This window comes from Malaclemys terrapin, chromosome 5 (assembly GCF_027887155.1).
Source record: "Malaclemys terrapin pileata isolate rMalTer1 chromosome 5, rMalTer1.hap1, whole genome shotgun sequence".
Lineage (NCBI taxonomy): Eukaryota > Metazoa > Chordata > Testudines > Emydidae > Malaclemys > Malaclemys terrapin.
In genome coordinates this window covers 50,562,606-50,585,828 of record NC_071509.1, presented here as the reverse complement: position 1 = coordinate 50,585,828, position 23,223 = coordinate 50,562,606, and the positions used below count along the sequence as shown (strand labels likewise).

At 41.5% G+C, this 23,223-nt stretch overlaps 1 protein-coding gene across 15 annotated transcripts in view; it reads left to right on the top strand.

Moving 5' to 3' along the window:
* FRYL (FRY like transcription coactivator) overlaps positions 1-23,223 on the top strand; it is a 397,117-nt gene that overhangs the window by 250,160 nt on the left and 123,734 nt on the right. For all 15 annotated transcript variants that reach the window (XR_008445036.1, XR_008445037.1, XM_054029368.1 and 12 more), the window contains 8 exons: positions 5,291-5,348; positions 8,018-8,109; positions 10,893-11,065; positions 11,522-11,682; positions 12,307-12,417; positions 13,420-13,574; positions 14,354-14,453; positions 16,040-16,208. Coding sequence is in view for 13 of the 15 variants with exons in the window: in XM_054029368.1 (XP_053885343.1) it covers positions 5,291-5,348; positions 8,018-8,109; positions 10,893-11,065; positions 11,522-11,682; positions 12,307-12,417; positions 13,420-13,574; positions 14,354-14,453; positions 16,040-16,208 (1,019 nt within the window). In the remaining 2 variants the exon portion in view is untranslated. The remainder of the gene's footprint in view (positions 1-5,290; positions 5,349-8,017; positions 8,110-10,892; positions 11,066-11,521; positions 11,683-12,306; positions 12,418-13,419; positions 13,575-14,353; positions 14,454-16,039; positions 16,209-23,223) is intronic.

Below are 23,223 nucleotides of genomic sequence, written 5' to 3'. Positions count from 1 at the left end.
CGAGAGGCTTGAAAACTGCAATGAATAGATCCTCTTTCTTAGCAGTTAGCAGTGTGACAAAAATTGCTAGATATTGAAACAATAGACACAGACTGCCTTGAAGCCCAAATCACACTAGCTCTCAAGATCAGTCAGTAGTTTTTGCTGTAGTTTTGGGTTAGAACAGTACATTTCCTCATCTCAGATACATGGATCTACAGCTCACTGTGCCTTCTGTGATATTTGTTTATTTTTTATATTTAAATAACAATAAAAACCATCAATACAAAAAGCTCTCGGCACCCTAACAATTAATTACATTTACATTCATAAATGATGAGCATCCAGCAGCAAAAAATACTCATAGAGTGAATTAACTAAGCCAATAAATCAAAGCAGCAAAACAGGCCCTTCTTCTTCGAGTTATGCTCTCTATACATATTTTACTCAATGTGTGTATGTGCTCCATGCACCTGAGGCTGGAAGATTTTTACTAGCGGTGTCCATTTGTCAGCACTTGCACCTCTTTGTGCTCCAAACTGAAGGCATAAGGAGTGGTGTGGACTGTGACCACCTCTTCAGTTCCTTTCTACTGTTCGTGCTCTCAGACAGAACCCTTCCAGTGTTTGCAGCTTTGCTAGCATTCCTGCTTCCAGTTCAGGTTTGTTGTAAATAGTTCTCCTTTGTCTTATAGTTAATTTAGTTTTAATCTCAGTCAGTCAGTTAGTGTTAGCAGAGGTCTGGAGGCTGTTGGGATATGTAGCATGCCCAAGATACTTAGCGTTAAGTCCTGCATGGCCTGTCCCTGGTCTTCCTGGTTAGTAAGTTCTACAGTAGTTGTTTATGTTGGTTTTGGGAGTCACATATTCCCTCCAAGTGCAATATTTGTCATCCTTTTTCCTTTGGACTTGATATTTGAGTGTTCTCGCTCCAAATATTCTTGATAGAGTCCTCTTTGAGGCTCCAGTCGAGCATCCCTGAGCTATCAGACCCCCCTGTACATTGGCTGGAAGTATTGAGACATACCCTTCCTAGCACAGTACTCCCTGACTCTGGATCATTGGAAGTCACAACCGAAGACCCCAGCAGATAGCGCAGGTGGAAGGAGAGTGTGAGCAAACACTTGCATAAAAAAATGCTCCAAAGTCCTCATCTAAGAAGAGGACTTAATCCCCTACATCCAGATCTCGTGAGACTCCATGTCCTGGTACAGGTATGTCAGAAGCAGACAGGGAGCATGAATCTGCACTGTTAGTACCGAGAGCCAAGAGTGCTCTGAAATGAGTGTCCCCAGCAAGATAAGGAAGATAACGACTGCTGACTATACCAACAATACTGTCTCATGGTAAAAGGAGGATTCTGCGGTATCAGCTCCCCCTGTCTAACCTTAGTAAACACCATCGGATTCACCAAGAAGCAGAAGCCCTTCCCACTCCCTATCTTCTAAAGCTGGGTACTACATCTTAGATGACCTGGACATTACTGATATTGTGAGAACCAGTGATCACTAGAGACGTACCCACTCCTTTGGTGCACCATTCACCAATCCTGTCAACCAGCTAAGGCTCTACCACAGGGGTTCTCAACCTTTTTCTTTTTAAGCCCCCACCAGCATGCTATAAAAACTCCGCTGCCCACTTGTGCCACAACTGTTCTTTCTGCATATAAAAGCCAGGTCCAGGGTTAGGGGGTAGCAAGCAAGGCAGTTGCTCGGAGCCCCATGCCACAGGGGGCCCTGTGAAGCTAAGTTGCTTTGGCTTCAGTCCCGGGTGGTGGAGCTTGGAGCCCTGGGTCTGAAACCTTTCTGCTTTCAGCTTTCTCATGCCAGCCCTGTTGGCAGGCCCCCTGAAACCTACTTGCAGCCCCCCAAGGGGCCCCAGACCCCTGGTTGAGAACCACTGCTCTACCAGGCATCCCATACCATTAGCTCCAATTATGGTATATGGGGATACATATTCCTTGGATGATCTTGAGATGAAGACTCTGGTCCCCTGTCTGAACTGAGGCACAAGAGTAGCCCATATAGGGGTTTCAGGTTCTGCAGGACTCCTCCTTCCTTCCACATGACTTATCTAGTGCAGGACAATTGGTAAACTCTCCATGTGGCCACATCCTTTCTTCTACTTGTCCTATTAGGGTGCCTGGACCTATATTTGAGACCCCTGAGTTCAGGGGATCAGAGCAGGAGTTCAGAGAGAGATTGCCTCATATCGATAAACCACAGTTATCTCAGGAGCAATATGAAGAAGAGGAGCAATAGGAATAAACAGACGCTTTGTGGCACTGTCGTCCTCATCTCCTAAGGAGGCAGTTGCACCAGCCTAACCATCAGATGACTAGGACCTTCTGAGAAGGATTGTGGGCGCACTCCGGTCACTCTAGAGGAAGTCCAGGACACCATTCACAAATTGCTAGATATCGTCCAGACTGCTGGCACGAGCACAGTGGCACTTCCTATCAATGAGGCTATATTTAGAGCCAGCTAAGATGGTCTGGCATACCCCAGCCACTTGCACCACCTACTCTGCAGAAGACTGAGAAGAAACATTTTGTACCATCTAAGTGGTAAGCTAAGGGCATCTAAACTAACAGAACCATTAGGAAAGGGATAGATAATACAGAAAATATTATACCACTATGTAAATCCATAGTACTTTATGGTATGCCCACACCTTGAATACTGAATGTAGTTTGGGTCACCCCATCTCAAAAAAAGATGGTTTTAAAATTGGAAAAGGTACAGAGAAGGGCAACAAAAATGATTAGGGTATGAAACAACTTCTATATGAGGAGATATTAAAAAGACTTGGACTTTTCAGCTTACAAAAGAGATGACTAAGGGGGGATATTATAGAGGTCTATAAAATCATGAGTGATGTGGAGAAAGTGAATTAAGGAAATGTTATTTACCCCTTTACATAATACAAGAACCAGGGGGTCACCTAATGAAATTAATAGGTTGCAGGCTTAAAACAAATATAAGGAAATACTTCTTCACACAACACCAAGTCAAACTGTGGAACTCTGTCATGGGATGTTGTGAAGGCCACAAGTATAATTGGGTTTTAACAAAAATTAGATACGTTAATGGAGAATTGGTATATCAATGGCTATAAGCCAAGATAGTCAGGGATGCAACCCCATACTCTGGGTGTCACTAACCTATGAATGCATGAAACTGGAACTGGATGACAGGGGATGGATCACTCAATTGTTGTGATCTGCTCATTCCCTCTGAAGTGTCTGGCACTGGCCACTGTCAGAAGACGGGATACTGGGCTGGATGGACTCTTAGGGTAGTCCAGATTACCCGCCGAATCGGCGGATAGTATTCAATCTATCGGGATCGATATATCGTGTCTCGTCTAGACGCGATATATCGATCCCCGAACGCGCTCCCGTCGACTCCGGAACTCCACCAGGGCGAGCGGCGGTAGTGGAGTCGACGGGGGAGCCGCAGCTGTTGATCCCGCGCCGTGAGGACGGGAGGCAAGTCAAAATAAGATACTTTGACTTCAGCTACGCTATTCCCGTAGTTGAAGTTGTGTATCTTACATCGACCTCTTCTCCCCCCCCGTCCCCGCTCCAGTGTAGACCAGCCCTTAGTCTGATTCACTATAGCAGTTCTTATGGAATTAAGACTCATCTAGCTATCGTGCAAGAAATTCCTGTCTTAACCGAAGGTCACCTCTCTTCAGATTTTAATGAACTATACAACCATTCTGTATTATATCAATTTGCAGTGGAAAGCAGGCTCAATGCTTCTTGATCAGGAAACCATGAAATTTTTGAACTCGTGTCAATCACCATGTCACCCTTGCAATTCTCCAGCTTCCAGAAGAAGAAAACAGCCACCAAAGGAAGTTAAGCACCTAGAAGGAGAGGTCCCTCAAACTAACAACGACCAGTACTCTGCTTGCACAGTAGGGAGACTATATGTAATGGACTTATAATGTTGTATGTAATAGTTTGCCACAGAATGCAATATTAAGTGCAAACAATTCTGCTCCAGGAGGGAGAAGTCTGAAATCTTTAATAGATGCATTGCTCTAGTCATATGTTTCTCTGGGCTTTCCCTCCTATATTTCTTATTCCAAATCACTGCAGAAAAGCTGATGAGAAAGTGTCATGGTGTTTCTTGTAGCCTGAGCATGACCCCTTCAGTTACGGCACTCTGACTTGCTTCACTTGGTTTTTGATCCTCTAATCTTTAGTTCCACACACCCAGTAGATCTCCTGCACTAGGAGTAGAGCCAGATTCTGTACACGGATTCCTGAGCTGAGAGCTCAGATACTGACTGTTGAGCAATTTGGATGTAATTGCATTGGGTAAGTCCAGAAACTTCTGCTGGAGAACAGGAAACCTTCCACCAGAAACTCTTACTCTTTGAAATGGAAATGGTTCTCCATCTGGGTAAGACAGTAAAGATCTTATTCTTGCCAATCTTCTGTTCCCTTTGTTCCGAACCATCAGTTTCACATTGGATGACCTGGTCTCTCTTTCAACTCAGTGTGTGTGTGTGCCTGTTTGTGATTTTGGCCTTTCCTTCACAATGACAGGTCTCTACTGAATTCTCTCATCTTATAGTGACAAGATTTTTCTAAAGACTCTATTTCATATATTTATTCCTCTTTGGAGAGTTTGAAAGATTCAGGCACTAATGGCTGGGGCATCATTTACTATATTCCATAAAAATAAGGCCATAATTTGTCATCACCCCCAAATTCTTGTCTAAATTGGTCCCTGATTTCTTCCAGAATCAGTCAGCTTGTCCAAACCCCTTTCACTATCAGGGATGATTGGCCTACAGTCTAGATCTAAGAAAGCGCTATGCTACTGTCTGACCAGGATTAAGCCATTCTTCAAAATATCTTCTTAGATTGTAGCAGAATCAGGTCAGTCATTTTCCATTCAAGGACTCATCAAGGGTATCAGACTGTCCATATTCTCAGTACTATGAACTAGTGGGGATTCCACTAAAAACAAATATTGGGCCACATGCCACCAAATCTGAAGTCTGGGGACTGCTTGTTATACTGTGCTGTCTCAGATACTGGTGTTGTAATAGATGGTAAATTCCTTTTCAGTTATTATTACTTTGAGAAATGTCAGATTGATGCTCTGTCTTGCATATTAGCAAAGTCAGTGTCCTGTCTTTTAAATATTAATTTGATTCATAAAGTCACTGTAAATGAAAGCAAAACTAGAGATATTTTCCTTTTTTTAATGTAAGTTTTACAACATTCGTTTCTGTAAGACATTTTGCATGTTCACTACTAATTCAGTGATTGATCTACCATTTTTATCCAGGGAACTAATAGAAGAATTACATCCCATAATTAAGGAGGCACTTGAAAGAAGACCAGAGGTAATAAGGATATTTTTATTTGTATTCAGAATCTTATTATAGCTATTTTCCCACAAACATAGTAGAGAAATATTGCTATCTGTTCTTTAACAGCTATGGCTAACATACAGTAATGTAGCTTAAATAAATAACTAAAATAGTCAAAAACTTTTTTATTCCTTTCAAAGTAACTTACATATGTTAATTTTTTTTATCAAATCCTTAACTTTAGAACTATGCACTGAAAGCCTCTCTTGCCACAGTAATTTTGTTAGTAATAGCTAATAGTTTAGAATATTTTTCCACCTTATTTTTTATGTGCTAGTATCCAAGCCAAATGCAGTCTGTTTGCTTTTACTCAAAATGTTGTGTTGGTGACATCCCATCAATCAGAGAGGCTCATGTGTACTGCACATAGGAGAGAGAAAAATATGATTTCTCTAACTGGGACAGTTTTTGGAGAAAACATTAACTTAGCTGACCTCTTCCAGCCCTACGAACAAGGCTTCTCTGATGGATAACATATCACCAGTATATATGGTACATATTGAAGTGTGGAACCAAACAAGTGCTGTTAACCCGCAGTGAGCCTTGATGTCAGTATATTCAAAGGAAAACAAAAAGATAACATAAAACAGTGTATTATTTGTTCTGTGGTAGCATCAAAAGTCCTTAATAAGGATCAAGACCCCAGTGTGATAGGGTCTGTACGAACACAGAATAAAAGACAATTGATAGGTACCCTAGATAATAACTGTTTTGCTTTTGATCATTGCACTGAATTTTATATTTTAAGCATAGCTGATAGTAACATCCAGTATGAATTTCAAATCCTGTCACACAACTGTGTGCCATAATGCATTTTTTCGAAGCCCTATATGTACCTATGTTAGTCATACAAATGCCAATCTTTACACATCCATACTTTACAGTATGGTGGTGTGAAATGTAAAGATGCAATGTACTGTTACAGAAGATCATGTCAAATTTAATTTCAGATAACTTTATTCACGTAGTGGTATTCATGTATAACTTAGTGGTTTGAGTTCAATTGGCACATCATTGGAATAAGTAGACTGTAATATATTTAGAACTAAAAGTTACCATTGGGCTCAAATGGTAAACAATGAGGGTAATTGTTTTCCTTCTTTTCTTCACAACGTGTTTGCTGTATAAGACACAAATTTAAATACAACTGCCCCCTTGAAGAGTTTACAATCTGAGATCTGGATTCTGCCATTGCTTCTCAGGCTGAGTTGTCCCATTGATTTAAATGGGACTTCTGGCAGAGTATGGTACTTCTCATGCAAGTAAGGGAGGCAGAGCCTGGTTCTAAAAGGTTGTTAGCTTTGTTGAAGGCCAACATCTGACCCTTTACCTTATTCCACAAGTAGTCCCATGGATTGGTGAGGGGACAAAATCTGATCCTAAACAACCTATTTTAGTTAGAGTAACAGTTTCCACCTGCCCCTCTTGCTCCAACCAGTTCCTGCTCAGTTCAAGCCCTGTAGAAACTGTGGCATCTTAAAGACTAACAGATTTATCTGGGCATAAGCTCTCGTGGGTAAAAAAACCTCACTTCTTCAGATGCATGGAGTGAAAGGGCTGGTCCACACTAACCCCCCAGTTCGAACTAAGATATGCAACTTCAGCTACATAAATAACGTAGCTGAAGACGAAGTATCTTAGTTCGAACTACAAGGTACTTACTGCGGGTCCACACGTGGCAGGCAGGCTCCCCCGTCGACTCCGCGTATGCCTCTCGCGGAGCAGGAGTACTGGTGTCGATGGATCGATTTATCGCATCTAGAGAAGACGCGATAAATCGATCCCAGAAGATGGATTGCTTACCGCCGAACCCGGAGGTAAGTATAGACGTACCCAAAGTTACAGATGCAGGCATTATATAATGACACATGAAGAGAAGGGACTACCTCACAAGTGGAGAACCAGTGTTGACAGGGCTAATTCGATTAGGATGGATGTAGTCCACTCCCAATAATAGATGAGGAGGTGTCAATTCCAGGAGAGGCAAAGCTGCTTTTGTAATGAGCCAGCCCCTCCCAGTCCCTATTCAAGCCCAAATTAATGGTGTTAAATTTGCAAATGAATTTTAGTTCTGCTGTTTCTCTTTGAAGTCTGTTTCTGAAGTTTTTTTGTTCAAGAATAGTTACTTTTAAATCTATTATAGAATATCCAGGGAGATTGAAGTGTTCACCTACTGGCTTTTGTATGTTACCATTCCTGATGTCCGATTTGTGTCCATTTATTATTTTACGTGGAGACTGTCCGGTTTGGCCAATGTACATGGCAGAGGTGTCAATTCCAGGAGAGGAATGTACATTGGCCAAACCGGACAGTCCCTATGTAAAAGAATCACTCTCTCATAACAGTCTAAATCGTGAAGCAATAATTTTCCATTGTACCCAGTTGAAGTAAATAATAATGTTCTTCATGGAAGTCTGAGAGGTTACCCAAAGAATGAATGTGACCCTTTGTCTAGTCCTTTAAAATTGTACAGTAAATCTGCTAACTGTTTAAATAAAAAAAAATCTGTGACTCACTACTGAAAACTGTGGTACCAACATGAGTGGAGTCATGACTGTGTTTCAGTGTCCCTGTAGGCCAAACTGATATTATCCTTATTCACTCCACTGCTCCATGTAATTTTGTATTTTTCCATTGAACAGAATATGAAACGACGCAGGCGTCGAGATATTTTACGAGTACAACTAGTACGAATATTTGAACTGCTGGCAGATGCTGGTGTTATTAGTCACAGGTAGGTGTGGAGTTGATGAGAAGACATTGTTTATTTCCCTAACAAACTTCTGAATTAAGAGCCAATAGTTTCTCTATACATTTGTCTGTTTGTACACCTTATTGTACAACTGAACAATCACTTAAAACTTAATTTAGAGCAACATAATACACAATAATCCCCATAAGTCTTGTAGGAGGATTTCAGTGACAATAATATTTCACTATTATGATAGAATACTGGAATAATCAATATTTTGCCTTGTTCCCATGTTTTCTTTAAAGACCAAATAAAGCAAACAAACAAAAATGCACAAGGAGTTTGTAAATACTAATTTTAAAAACATAAAGATATGCTGATCAGTATCTATAAATTTACATCTGTTAAGTTACTGACCACTCTATTTTATATGAAATGCCATGGAACATCTCACGTTTTCAATGAGATGTGTAAGTGTGTGACACGGGTATGTGTTTGCATGTGTGTTCTTTTTGTATGGGACCTTGTCAGTAGTGAATGAGTTAAGTTACAGGATCAAGCTACTTGAGCTACTTTTACATTGAGATCCCAAGGTGGAGACAGATAATCTAACTGGGCTCTTCCTGCAGTAACATCCTGATGTTATACAATGAGTCCTGGGAAAAGAAGAAAATGTGATCTATTAATACTTAACTCCCTGGAGATATTTAAAATAAAACATGGGGGGCAGGGGAGGTAGGAATATAAATTTTTGTTAATCTATCCTAAAATGTAAGATATCACTTTTATGGAAGTCCTTTAAGATTTATAAATCAGGCATAATTTTCATAATAGTCTCTTGTAAATTTTGAGTATTGGGAGGATAAAAAAGTGAAAAGGTGACTGTATCTGCCATTGTTATTGTGTAACTTTATGCCAAATAATTTGACTTTTGATACTAAGGGTTAAAGGAGGAAAAAAATCCAATAAAATATTATGTAAAATGAAGGACACTTTGACTTCAGTCCTGCAAAGAAATCTGTGTAAGAAATCCTTATTCCTTCAGAATTCCCACTGAGGCTAATCAGACTGTGCACAGGCATAAAGTACCACGTGGATGGATGCCTTTGCAGGATCATGGCCTTTGAAAATTCTGTTGCTAAACAGCTTAATTGAGAATGGACTTAAACTTTTGTACATTACACTATTGTATGTTCTAGCCTCTGCACAGTATAAACCCTGACAGCTCTGTTGTCTGGGCCGATGTCACCACCATATTATAAGAGAAGGTTTTATAGTGCCGGTGAACATATAAAATTATATGCAGATCATTAAAGTAGATATGGAAAAATGATAAGTACTAAACATTTCAGCATCATCAATTCATGGGGAAAATATCTTTATTTTACAAATTTATGATAATGACGAGTGTTTGTCATATTATCATGCATAACTGTTAGCTGGCTATACTGATTCAGAGCAACTGGTTGAAGCTGAAGCTGAGCAAGACAGAGGTTATGCTAATGGGTAGAGGGAAAGCAGTTTGCAGCCGCAGTAAAGTCTCCTTTGATGAAAATATATACCCAATTGGTGAATTCAGTTTGTAGTTTAGAAGTTTAGGATTTCTTGCTAACACTATGCTCTTACATAGCAGCAGTGTCTTTGAGTAACACCTTCTACCATCTCTGAGTGGCTAGGAGACTTTGTCCCATCCTGGTGGATGATGACCTGCCCTCAGCGATAAACTTTTTTTGTCACCTCCCAGCTGGACTACGGCAATGTGCAGCAACCTGGGTATGAAGCCATCAGCCCTTAAACTCCAGCTAGTAGAGGATCTCCTCAGCAACATGGGCTACTGCTGGCACGTCAAATCTGTCCTCCACTCTCTATACTGGCTTGCCATAGAATATGAGTAATATTCAGGTCTTAGTACTTGTCTTCAGGGTACTCACGGCCTGCGCTCAACATATCAAAAAGTAGCCTAAAGCTCCAGGATGAGGATTGTTGTTGACAACTCTGCTGCTTGACTGTGCAGGAGACAGAACATTCTCTTTTGCCAGTCTGAGTCTGTGGAACAAACTCTTACAGGAACTGAGGACTATCTCAAACTTCACCACTTTCTGCTCCAAGGGCAAGGCACACGTCTTTGACCTTCCTTCTCTAATATAAACAGATCACTGTGTACATTTAAAGAAAAAAAAATCCTACTAGTACAAAACATTCCATTACACGCAGAGTTCTCTTCCAGAGGACAAGATGAGAGAGCATCAACCACATGTGACAGATGTTACATCACTTAAAGCACTACTAGAAAGCACTCAGATGCCATAGTGACGAGGCTGATATAAGAACCTATCTAGAATAGAGTATATAGCTGCTATTTCCAGTTAGTACTCCGCAGCATAGCATAAAATACTGAGGACTTTGTCTAGCTCAGAAGATAAAGTATTTACTTTTTGACCAAGCACATCTAAATTATCCATTTATTTTAGGTGTGTACCTTGTTTGTTATAATAAGCAAGCGGTTTTTTTGTTTTTGTTTTTGAGGGGTGGGGTGGGGGTGTTAAACCATCACCCTGAACAAAATATTATGATTCTGTAGTAGTATTAGAGAAGCTCCTGATTTACAAGGCCTGGTTATTGGGTCCGATTTCATTAGTGCTTTCCTTGCTAAGACAACAAAAATGTGGTAAGAAAGGGCCTTGAACCAAATGCCAGTAAAATGACTTCGTTTAGTAAAAAGTCTTTTAAAAGTTCTTGAATTTGAAGATATCCTTTGAAGCTTTTTAAATAAATATATAGTATGTCTCTACTTACCATAATACTCTGAATATTTTTTTTTTAAGTGCAAGCGGTGGCCTTGATAATGAAACACATTCCCTCAACAACACTTTATTGGAGTATGTCGATCTCACTAGACAACTCCTGGAGGCAGAAAATGAAAAGGACTCTGACACATTGAAAGATATCCGATGCCATTTTAGTGCCTTAGTGGCAAATATCATTCAAAATGTTCCAGGTATGCTCAATACACTTTAATAGGTTTTGATGACTCATTTTAATACACCAGAACCACAAATTGTTCCTGAAGTTGTAGAAATTTACCATGCTAAAAATGGTATTTAAAACTGACAATATGAACTTTTCAGAAGTGATCACTGATTGTATTTTTAAATCTAAAAATTAAATTCTTGTTACTAAAAGACTTGATTACCAAGTTTGAACATGTTTCTTTCCGGGCTAATAATTGCTAAACTCCTTGTATACTGCTTCTGTTCTTTCATACCAGTGACATTCATTCGGCATATATTAACTTTTTTAAAAAGCTGTTATGCTGTTGAATTTTGCCTGTATGGTACTGTGCTTGTTTCTAATTCATTTGGGTAATTTTTTGTTTTGTTTTTTGTCTTATAAATTTAGTGTACAAAAACTGTAGTGAAAAATGGGTCAAATACAGTATGTGCTTTTCTTACAGTGCACCAGAGAAGAAGTGTTTTTCCTCAGCAGAGCCTACGTCACAGTCTCTTTATGTTGTTCAGTCACTGGGCAGGTCCATTTAGCATCATGTTTACCCCTCTGGATAGATACAGTGATAGGAACATGCAGATAAACAGACACCAGTACTGTGCTTTGAAGGTATTTTAACACTTTCTGAACTTGAGAAATTACTTCCCTATATTGTCCGTACTTAAACATTTTTGCCAGTTTGCACTTCCTTGCCATTAGTCCAAGCATGGAATTTTCCTTGTCCTGGCTGATGTAGGCAGATGTTATCTCAGCCACAAATTATTCCTGGTTTAATTATTTTTACATTCTAATCAGAACTTCTCTGCCCCCTTCCCACTACCGTAATTTCAGCATGGTCCTGCAGCAAATACAAGTTTATATTAGTGCTAAGCTTCCCAGGCCCTCACCCCCCAATTGCTCAACGAGGGAGAATTTCAGGATTGTTCAGATCAACGATCTTCTGTATCAGAGTGCATTACAGTATAGCACCAGCCAAACTAATGTACTATCTCTTATGGAACAAATGTAAACTTTTCAGAACAGACAGCTCCTCTTGTCTGGGAATTCAGAGCTGTAGAGTTGGTTCTGCTATTCCTTGAACAAAATGTTAAACAGAGTTCCTTGTGGCCTTGCTCATGGCAGTGGTCTGAATAGATGTTAGAGTTCTCTGATAGTATTTTAAAGGATTAGCTATAACTGCTCTAGCCCAACCTGATTATTCAAATGTGTTGTTTTTTCAATTACTTTCTAAAGGCTATGTCTGCTGTACTGTGTTGTGGCCCTGTTGCAGATAACGTAGGACTCTCATCAGATGGTTATTTGTACAAATGGCTGGATAATATTTTGGATTCACAAGATAAAAAGGTAATATAAGCAGCATCAATAAATGTTTGTTAACCATTAGTGTGTGATTTAAGAGTCTTGAGGTCAAATTGGCACAAATGTTCTAAAGCAGCTTGTGCCTTATACAACTTTATTATTATTACTATGTATTAATGCGTTTAGTTACAGTGGTGCTAACTAGGTACTAGGCACTTTCTGATCGCTCAAGAAAAATGGTCCCTGCTCCCAAGCAGCTCACAGTCTAAGAGCAGGCAGACAAGTAGACAGAAGTTAAGTGAAAGCGAACAGGAACAGCAGCTGACAAATTATATACAAATTAAGTTGATTCACTGTAAGCAGCAACAGAGCAGTAGTGGGTCTCTGAGAGAATTAAAGATGGCTGAGGTAGGGGCTTTGTGCATAAGCTCAATGAGATTGTATCATGCATAGGGAGCCATGTGGAATTATGAAGACAAAACTTTTCAAGTCTAAAAGGAAGTTATTGTTGGTTTTATTTCTCTGTATTACAATAGCTCCTAGGTGACCTATTGTGCTAGATAATATGCAGACATATAGAAAGACTTGATTCTTATCCCAAAGAGGTTACAATCTAGAGCTCTGATTCAGGAAAGTACTTAGGGAAAGTCCATCCCTTAAGTCCCACTGAAATCAGTGGAACTAAGCATGTGCTTAACTGCTGTCCTGCATCTGTGTTTTCAGGACATGGCCCAGGTCAAGACATGAAAAAAGTGAGAATAAAAAACAATAGGAGGGCATGGTTTGGGAGAATGAGGATAAAATTAATGATATTATGCAGTCATATGGTCCAATAAAGTGCACAACTTAATTCTACAAAAACTGTTAAATCTTTGTCTATTAGTATTTTTAAGGTTTACTCTCTTTTTATTTTTTTTAAATTAAATCTTGCTTATTGCAACTTGTTAGTTTTAAATGTCATCTGTTCTTATTAAAATTATTTTGTAAACCATTGCCTTTTGCTGTTTTTTTAAATTGTTTAAACTGTTGTCTGTTTCTGGTCTATAGGTGCATCAGTTAGGCTGTGAGGCAGTTATGCTGCTGTTGGAGCTCAACCCTGACCAGAGTAACCTCCTGTTTTGGGCTGTGGACCGGTGTTACACGGGTTCCAAGCGGGTTGCAGCTGGTTGTTTTAAAGCCATAGCCAGTGTGTTTCAGAATAGGTACAAAAGAGAATTTTTAAATTTACAATTCAGTTTCCCAAATTGCAGTTTTAAATAGAATTAATGTTTTGTTTTCTCTTAAATGGAACATGTTTTCCATATTGTTTTCAATGTTAAAGATTTCAAAGCATTGAACTATATTATTCTATACAATACTTAAACTAAATAAACTTACCTTTGCTTAGCTAATTCATAGTTAAAATAGCTAAATATACAGCAAAAGCTGTGTTATCCGGCCCTGTACCAACCTGAAGCTCTAAACCGGCATTTCTAATCTTCATAGAAAGTCCCGTTTATAGTCCAGTTGGCGCAGGTCTGGCAGGCTCCCTACAGCTCCCTGGAAGTGGCGACATGTCCCTGTTGCTCCTAGGTGGAGGAATGGCCACGAGGGGTTTGAAGTGCGGGAAGGGGGTGTGGGGATGGGGGTTGGGGTGCTGGAGGGGCCTTGGGGAAGGGGGTTGGGGTGCTGGAGGGGGCTTGGGTTCCTGGATCCTTGGGTGGGACAGGTCGACACTTGTGGGGAGCTGCCCAAGGTGATCGCCCCCCTGATCTGGTGCCTTGAGTCCGCTCCTGGACCCAAACTCCCCAGAGCCCGCATCTCATACCCCCCTCCCATGCTCCAGCCCCGCACCCCGTCCCCAAACTCTCTCCCTCTTAGTTAATCTGCATTATTCACTTACCTGCACTCCCCCATGCCCCCAACATGCCAGATAAAACAGCTTTTACTGTATTTAAAAAATGTTTTTTTTTTTTAACTGATATTTATGGTTCTCCTCTAGGGATTACCTGTGTGATACAGTGATCCTCCTGAATCTGATACTGTTTAAAGCAGCTGATTCTGCTAGGGCTATCTATGAAGTTGCTATGCAACTATTACAGGTTTGTAAGAAAATTTCATTTTAATATATTTTATGTTTAAAAAAATTCTCTTGTATGTTTAAAAAAGGTATTTCTGGTATCATTCAGCTTTATCTTCATCAATGAAATGCAGAGTGCATTATTTTTGTTGCATTTTTAGTAAAGATTTAGAGACAGATCATTATCTTTAATGAATCCGCACAGGTAAATTGACTTTGATGTAGCTATCTGGCCATTTACTCTAGCTGAGGATCTGGACCATATTGTTTCACAGCATCGTTTTAAAATATAAAAGCTAGATAAAGGTTTTCAAGTTGGCCCTCTGAAAGGGATAGCGTGTAGCAGTGCCATTCCAGGATTATCACAGGGAAAGCACAATTCTTTCCCTGCACCCCACTTTCTCCAGTAGGGCAGTAATTTGCTTAAAGTCTTTAGCATCAGGCCAAGGCTTTGCTTACTCCCCACTCATCTACTTGGAGGAAGGAATAGTGTGGATAATATCAACATCTACTTACCCCTATGCTTCCAGTCCCAAGGTCTGAGGAGGCAATGCATTAGAGGCAGGGTGCCTTACTTTATCTTATGCCTCTGTGTGCCACCTGGCTTAGCTCACAAATGGGTGGGATTTTTAAGAGTGCTCACTGTTGGCTAGACACTGTTCTTATTGAATTCAATGGGAACTTTATTGTTGGTGTCAATGTGAGCAGAGTTAGGCCAATGCTAAGCAATTTTGAGATTCTCCCCTCTGTTCCTATGTGAATGTCAGTGCTTAAGATCAATCAAACTAAAATAAAACAGTACCAACAGCTGCTGTACTAGTTTCACACAGTTTTGCCATCTCAAACCTGATCTGCACTGCACTGCCCCTAGTCCAGTCCTAGGCCATTTCTGAGCAGGAATTTATATTAATCATTGAAAAATTGTATGGTAATATTGATCTTGATTACTTCAACTTTCACTATGGAAAACTTATATTTAATGCAATAGGATGTGAAAATAGAACTTTGAAATTGACAGCTCTGACTGGTTCTAAAATGGAATGAGTCCCAGATAGCCAAGAATTTGACTCTACTAAGCTGCAACACTTTAAATCAGGGGTGGCCAACCCTGAGCCTGAGAAGGAGCCAGAATTTACCAATGTACATTGCCAAAGAGCCACAATATGTCAGCAGTCCCCCAGCAGCTCCCCCACCCGCTTCTTGCGTCTCCCACCCACCAGCAGCCCCGCCAATCAGCGCCTCCCCCTCCCTCTCAGCACCTCCCAATCAGCTCTTTGGTGGCGTGCAGGAGGCTCTGGGGGTGGAGTGAGGGAATGGCAGGCTCGGGAGGGGGCGGGAAGGGGTGGAGCGGGGGCAGGGCCTGTGGTAGAGCAAGGGACTGAGCAGTGAGCACCCTTGGAAAGGTGGCGCCTGTAGCTCCAGCCCCAAAGTCGGTGCCTATACAAGGAGCCGCATATTAACTTCTGAAGAGACGCATGTGGCTCCAGAGCCACAGGTTGGCCACCCCACTTTAAATGATGGCACAATATATATTATGTTTCCTCAGAAGATAACCATGTAATCCCAGCTCTGTATTTAGCTTCAAATATCTGAATTTTATTGCTGCAGATCTTGGAACCTAAGATGTTTCGCTATGCTCACAAATTGGAGATTCAGAGAGGTGATGGGATACTGGGTCAGCCTTCTCCTTTGCCACACCTGTATTCTATGTCATATTATCAACTGTCGGAGGAATTAGCAAGGACATACCCTGAGCTAACTCTTGCTGTCTTCTCAGGTACAGTAGAGTACTTAACCAGGCTGGTAGTGGTCCTTAGAAATTTTGAATCCTTGTTTTCAGTAATCTAATTACAGGTAGGTCACTAAGCTTAAACCAAAGAACTACAAATGAATTTTGGGTGGAGGAGGCTGAGTTTATTACATGACAGTTTCTCTCTCTCTCTCTCTCTCTCTCTCTCTCCCCCTCCCATTCCCTCCCATTTTGTTCAGATTTGAAACGTAATGTTTTTTAAAGTGAAAATTGAGTGAAACCCTGAAAATTATTCTGATTGCCCCATTGACCAGCCTGTGAGGGATCACTCATCACAGACATAAGTTTTAACTATGTTTTTAAAAATTCTCTCTCTTCCCTGCCCTTAGAATTTCCTTATTTGCGGTAGATATCCTAGAACACATCAGTTTGTGACAGCTTAGATACAGTGGCTTGAATGGATTGTAGTGATATTCCTGGTACTACAGTTCACAGAATGATTTCTCTCGGATATCTAAGCAAACAAAGATATATTTGGAGGATATTGGTAAGGGACAGGATTTTAAACCATTGGTTATTCAACACAGAAATAATTTTAACTCTTATTGGAGTTAGTAGAGTCAATTAACACATTTTTCAAAAATTAAAAAAAAATTGAATTTAGGTTTTGAATTCACTTTCAAGTGATTAATTACAGGGACACTATCGTTGATTAAACTTAACAATCTGGTTAAAGTTCTTCTACACTTAAAGATCTTGTTTTTCAGTTTGTACTGAAAAATAGCTGATAAAACACTGACTAATTGTACAAGAATCAGTTTTAAAAAATAAACACCAAAAAAACATAAAATGGCAGATTTACTTGAAAGAGCCTTACAAGAAAATTCACGTGTCAACACATTCTATTCACTGTAAAATATAGCCCATGTCACTTCCTGTTCTCACACTCCATGGTTCACTCTTTGGTAGTGTATAACAGCAGTGCGGTAAATTGCTTAATTTACATGCTTCCACTTAGTTTACGAATAAATCATGCATATCATAAACAAGTCTCTTTTTAAACTTCTGCATATTTTTTAAAACTTGTTTCATTGTTATTGAAACAACTAATGTTTCTTGAATTTATGCAATCAGAATTAACATTATAAAAATGTTGTTTTATAAAGTTATATGTGCTAACCTGCCAGCAGTCAAAATTAAACACCAAAATAAGTACAATAATAATTGAAAGCCAAAATTGGAATCCTTTTTTATCCTGCAGTTCTTGGCTCTATAATCAAGTGAAATATTTTATAATAATCTGAAGTGAGATGGAAAGAATCTAGATTTTCAGTTTGAATCAAGATGAATAGATTAATGCATGAAGAATATTTCTATATTAAACTCAAATCCCACAAAAGAATCCACCTGTGAACATCTTTGAGGAGACCCTTTAACTTTAACAGAACTCTGTAGAAATAAGGCTGCCTATGAACAACAATCTGTATCGTGCCTACAGTGCCATCACGTGCTTGGCTGGCAGCCTTCTAACATCCTCATTATGAAACCAGACAGCTCTCCCTGTTCATTGACGGATGAGGTCCTGGACCAATGGAAAACACATTATGAAAGCATGCTGAACCATGGTCCTGCTGATGACTGTTTAGAGCTACATGACCTGGCAAACTCTACACAGTTGTACATCCAGGGATGAACACTGATTCTCCACCACTCGAGAAAGCTTGAAAGGACATACAAAAGTTACAGGATGGATATGCTGCTGGATCTGATGGCATTGCATCCAAGCTACTCAAAGGCGCCTTGGAACCAGTGCGCATGGGCTTACATAACCTGTTCTTAGAAATGTGGGCATTAGGCAAAGTACCAGCAGAATGCAAAGAGGGCATCATATTTCCCTAAATGAGGGCAGAGCATCTTGCACCGAGTGTGGAACTACAGGCCAATCTCATTGTTATCGGTCCCTGGAAAGATTTTTGCTCACATTCTGGTTGGTAGGATGCAGCTGTCCCATAACAGACATTGTCAGTAATCAGGATTCACTGCAGTCGGTCAACAATGGACACTGTCTTTACCCTCCAGCTTCTGGCTGAGTTGCATGGAGAATTTAATCACCTGCTTCATGTGGCACATCTCCGTATCAAAGCAACTTTTGATTCAGTTGACAGGTCAGCACTTTGAGTCGCACTGAAAGGAATTGGTGTTCCAAATGTTCTGTTAAATCTGGTGCATGATCTCCACACTGAAACCTGTGCAAGAGTACACATTGGGTCACAGCTTTCACTGCATTTCTATACACCCTCAGGTGTGTGTCAGGGATACATTCTTGCCCTGGCACTGTTCTGTCGAGCTATTGGCTATATATTAGGACTTTCCACTCCATACATCGGAATCAAGGTTGGTCAAGAAGTGTTTACCAGTCAAGTAATCAAGGCTGATGACATTGCCTTGCTTATAGAGAAGTGGGAGAATTTCAGCCTTGCACTCCTAGGTCCCCAAGATGCCACCCACAAGGTGGGGTCAGACGTCTCATGGCAGAAAACCAATGTCAAGAACATTGTAGCTTGGACACCAGAATCCCCAGTTCAGGTGGAGTTGAGTACCATAGAGAGTGTTGATGAGTTCATCTACCTAGGCTGCAAGCAGAGTTCAAACAGTCACAGTAAACCAAATATCAAAGGGGTAGCTGTGTTAGTCTGGATCTGTAAAAAGTGACAAAGTGGGTATTCACCCATGAAAGCTTATGCTCCAATATGTCTGTTAGTCTATAAGGTGCCACAGGACTCTGTCGCTTTTTAGTAAACCAAATGTTGTTCTTCAAATAGTGTCTCTGTGGGTGCTCCACTTTAGGTGTCAGTGTGTCCCTGTGCCACAGATCAGAGATTTTCAGTGGCAGTGCTCAGTCGGGGCACAAGTGTGCAGTAATCATCTTGCAGTGCCGTTGGTGCTTCATGTAGCACGCACGACCCGACCAGTTCAGTTCCTTCTCAACCATCCTTGGCTGCAGACGGAGCTCAGTGGCAGTGCTGCCTCTTTGTTTTTCTCTCGATAGAAATAGTTAGATTAGCTATAGTTTAGTAAGCCTAGTTTATTGTTTCCCCCCACACACACAATGTTTTTTTTAATAGATATTTTTTAATTGTTGTTTTTCCCACTCTTTCCCCATTGGGAAACTTCATGGCCACGGTGCCCAGCTCACCCGGGTTTAAATCATGTGACTCTTGTTGTGAGGCAATGACCATCTCAGATGGCCACTCATTGTGTGTCCATTGTTTAAAGGAAACGCATATTCCTCAAAAATGTGCCCATTGCAGCAACCTTAAAGTCAGGGCAATGTGTGAATGAGATCTCCGCCTCAAGGTGATTTTGATGGAAAAGTTCCTTCAGCCTTCTCCTCAGTCAACCTTGTGAGATGCAGCACTAGTACAGGCAATGCTGGATGTGTCCACTGATGCCCTTTCCCATGCAGGGTCCCCTTGGAACCCCTGGGTGGCATATAAGGCTCACTACACTAGGCCCTCAACTCCAGCCTGGAGGGAAATTTGTTCTCCACCTTCTCCAAGCAGAGAGACGTCAGAAGCACCAGAGAACATGGTAGATGAGGAGGAACAAGGTTTGGACCATGTAGACATTTCCCCAGCCCACAACTCATTGTCCTTTCCTGACGAGGCAGTCTTACCACCACATCCAAGCACAGTTAATGACCTGAAACAATTTTAGGAACTCTTTAAAAGAGTATCTGCCAGCCAAGACATCTCCCTAGAAGAGGTGCAAGAAAACCAGTACAAGCTACTACAAATTTTACAGACATCCACTACATCCAAAATTGCTCTACCAATAAATGATGCCATAATGGAACTGCTAGAGAATGTTTGGCAGACCTTCGCAACCATACCACCTACCAGCAAAAGAGCAAAACAGGAAGTACTTCTTCCCAGATAAAAGGGTGGACTTTTTGTTCTGTCATCCATAACCCAATTCTCTAGTGGTGGAAGCTGCTAACCATCACAGCTAACAACCCCAATTCCAGTCCATTCCACAGGACAAAGAACATAAACAATTAGACATCTTAGGCTGAAAAGTATATTCATTAGCTACACTCCAATTGCAGGTAGCCAATTATTCGGCCCTTTTAGCCAAGTACAACTATGACAATTATAGTAAGCTGCAAGAATTCCTTACCGGAGGATGGATGTAGCGGACACTGCAGCGAGAACAATGGCCACGGCAGTTATAATGCATAGGGCTTCATGGTTGCAGTTGTCCGGGATCCCCAAAGAGCTCCAACTCAAAGTAGAAGATCTCCCCTTCAACCAGGAGAAACTCTTCTCTGTAAAAACGAACAACATTCTTCACTCTATGAAGGACTCTAGGGCCACCTAAAGAGGGACAGGCAAAGGGGTAGAGGAGTGGGAAGGGAGAGGAAGGGGATGGCATTACCCGATCTTATAATCTCCTGTACCCTTTGGTCTGTTGTTATTGCTGCCCAGGCATGATAGAACAGGCACAGGCAGTGGCCACAAGGTTGGGTAGGAGTATTTGACAGCGCTGTATTGTGGGGGAGATCATTCAGATCCTCGACCAAGACTTCAAAATTGTGGCTTGGTGGTAGATGGTTATGAAGAGGAGGACTGAGTTTGAGTAGCCCTATGTCTTTGTGAACATTGTTTATTTCTGTTCTGGTCAAATTGCTGTTGTTGTGGGCGGTGGAAAGAGGTGTTTCTGCCCTTTTGGTACAGTTGGTATCAATGTCTTTTGTTAGGAGACACGTCTATGGCTAAGGTGCGCAGGGTGGCCCTAGAGTCCTTCAGGGACCCTTCTCACGAGCACCTCTTAAAACAGGAAGTGAACCATCTCCTACATTGGGTGCTATGGAGAAAATTCCAGCTCAATACAAAGGGAAGGGTTTTTACTCCCATTATTTTCTCAACAAAAAGAAAAACGGTGGATGGAGGCCCATCTTAGATCTTTGGAAGCTCAACAAATTTGCGCGGAATCAGATTCAAAATGGTCACACTGGCCACAATTATTCCAGCTCTGGACAAGGGGGACTGGTTTTCAGCCTTCGACCTCCAAGATGCTTACTTTCATATTACCATACACCCAGCACACAGATGATTTTTAAGATTCATGGTAGGGGTCAACCATTACCAATACAGAATACTACCTTTTGGCCTTTCCACTGCCCCTCAAGTTTTTTTAAAAACTGTTGCTGTGTGGCGGTCCACTTACAGAGGAGAGGAGTGATGATCTTCCCATACCTAGACGATTGTCTACTGAAAGGCACAACTCGGGAACAAGCGACACACATGATGTAGACAACCATCGAGCTGTTCCAGACACTAGGCTTGCAGATAAATATACAGAAATCTACACTGAACCCAGCAACAACTGGAATTCACTGGGCCTACCTCAACTCCACACAGCCCAGGGTACTGTTTCCCCATCACAGATTCATGACAATAACCAACCTCATCTCAACAGTCACTGGCAGCCCTAAAACGTCCTCCAAAACCTGCCTACAGCTATTAGGTCACATGGCAGCCATGACGTTCGTGGTGAGATATATGAGACTGCATAGGCGTTGCCTACAGGGCTGGCTGAGCCCTGTGTACACCCCCTGCAAACAGTCTAAACAAAAGAGTAACTGTACTCTCAAAGGTCGATGAAACCCAAAAACATCTGCACAGGGATTCCTTTCCAACAGGATCCTCAGTCACTAATAACCATGACCGACGCATCACTTATAAGCTGGGGAGCTCACTTGGACCAGTACACCATGTAAGGCTAATGGTCACCGATGGAAACTCAGCTCCACATCAATCTCCTGGAGCTCCAAGTGGTATACAATGCATGTAGGCACTTCCTCCCAATCATATGGAACAAATCAATCCGCATACTGACTGACAACATAGCATGCATGTTCTATATCAATCGTCAAGGAGGAGCTCACTCCCATTCACTCTGCACCAAGGCCCTGAAATTGTGGAACTAGTGCATTAACCACAATATAACCATCTTGGCATCTTACCTCCTGGGATGTCAGAATATGATGGTGGACACACTAAGCAGACACTTCTCTGAGGAACACAAATGGGAAATAAACTACAGTATCCTCCAATCAATATTCCAAAAATGGGGCTATTCATCTGTAGACCTGTTTGCATCAGCAACAAACCACAAGTGCCCACTTTTCTGCTCCAGCGTGGGACTAGCACCCAAGTCACTAGGGGATGCCTTTCTCATCTTGTGGGACACATTATTCATGTACGCATTCCCACCAATACCTCTAATCTCGTGAGTCAGTCACAAGATATGGACTGACAAGGCCCATATCATACTAATTGTTCCAACGTGGTCCAGACAGACTTGGTTCCCTTACTTGTTGCGCCTGGCAGTGTGAGTGAGAAAGTTGTAGCGCTGTAAATTGCCAGTGTAGACAAGCCCTATATTAGGCCTTACCGGGCTTTCTGCAACAACACACACGACTCCAAAGCCCCTACCATACACAGTGGGGCACTGCTCTACAGACACCTGAAGTGGAGCACCCACAGGGACACTACTCAAAGAAGAAGAGGAAGTTACTCATCTTGTGCAGTAACGAGGGTTCTTCGAGATGTGTCCCCCTGTGGGTGCTCCACTACCCACCCTCCACCACTCTAGTTCGGAGTTCGTGCCTGCAATAGAGCTCTGCAATAGAGAAGGAACTGAACAGGTCAGGTCATACACACGCTAAATGAGGTGCCAATGGTACCGCAAGATGACTACTGTGCACACGCGCCCCGACCAAGCACTACCACTGAAAATCTCTGATCTGTGGTGCAGGGACGCACCGACACCTAAAGTGGAGCACCTACAGGGACACACATGTCGAAGAACCCTCGTTACGCCAATGGTGACCTCAGCTCTGCGTCCATCAGCAAAAACTTAAGCCTGACCTCACTGCGTTTCTAGGTTTAAAGTCTCTGTGAATGTAACCCTGAACCCTGACATGAGTTTCCCCAAGATACTTCAGGGAGCTGGAGTGTGGGTCATTCAGTGGTAT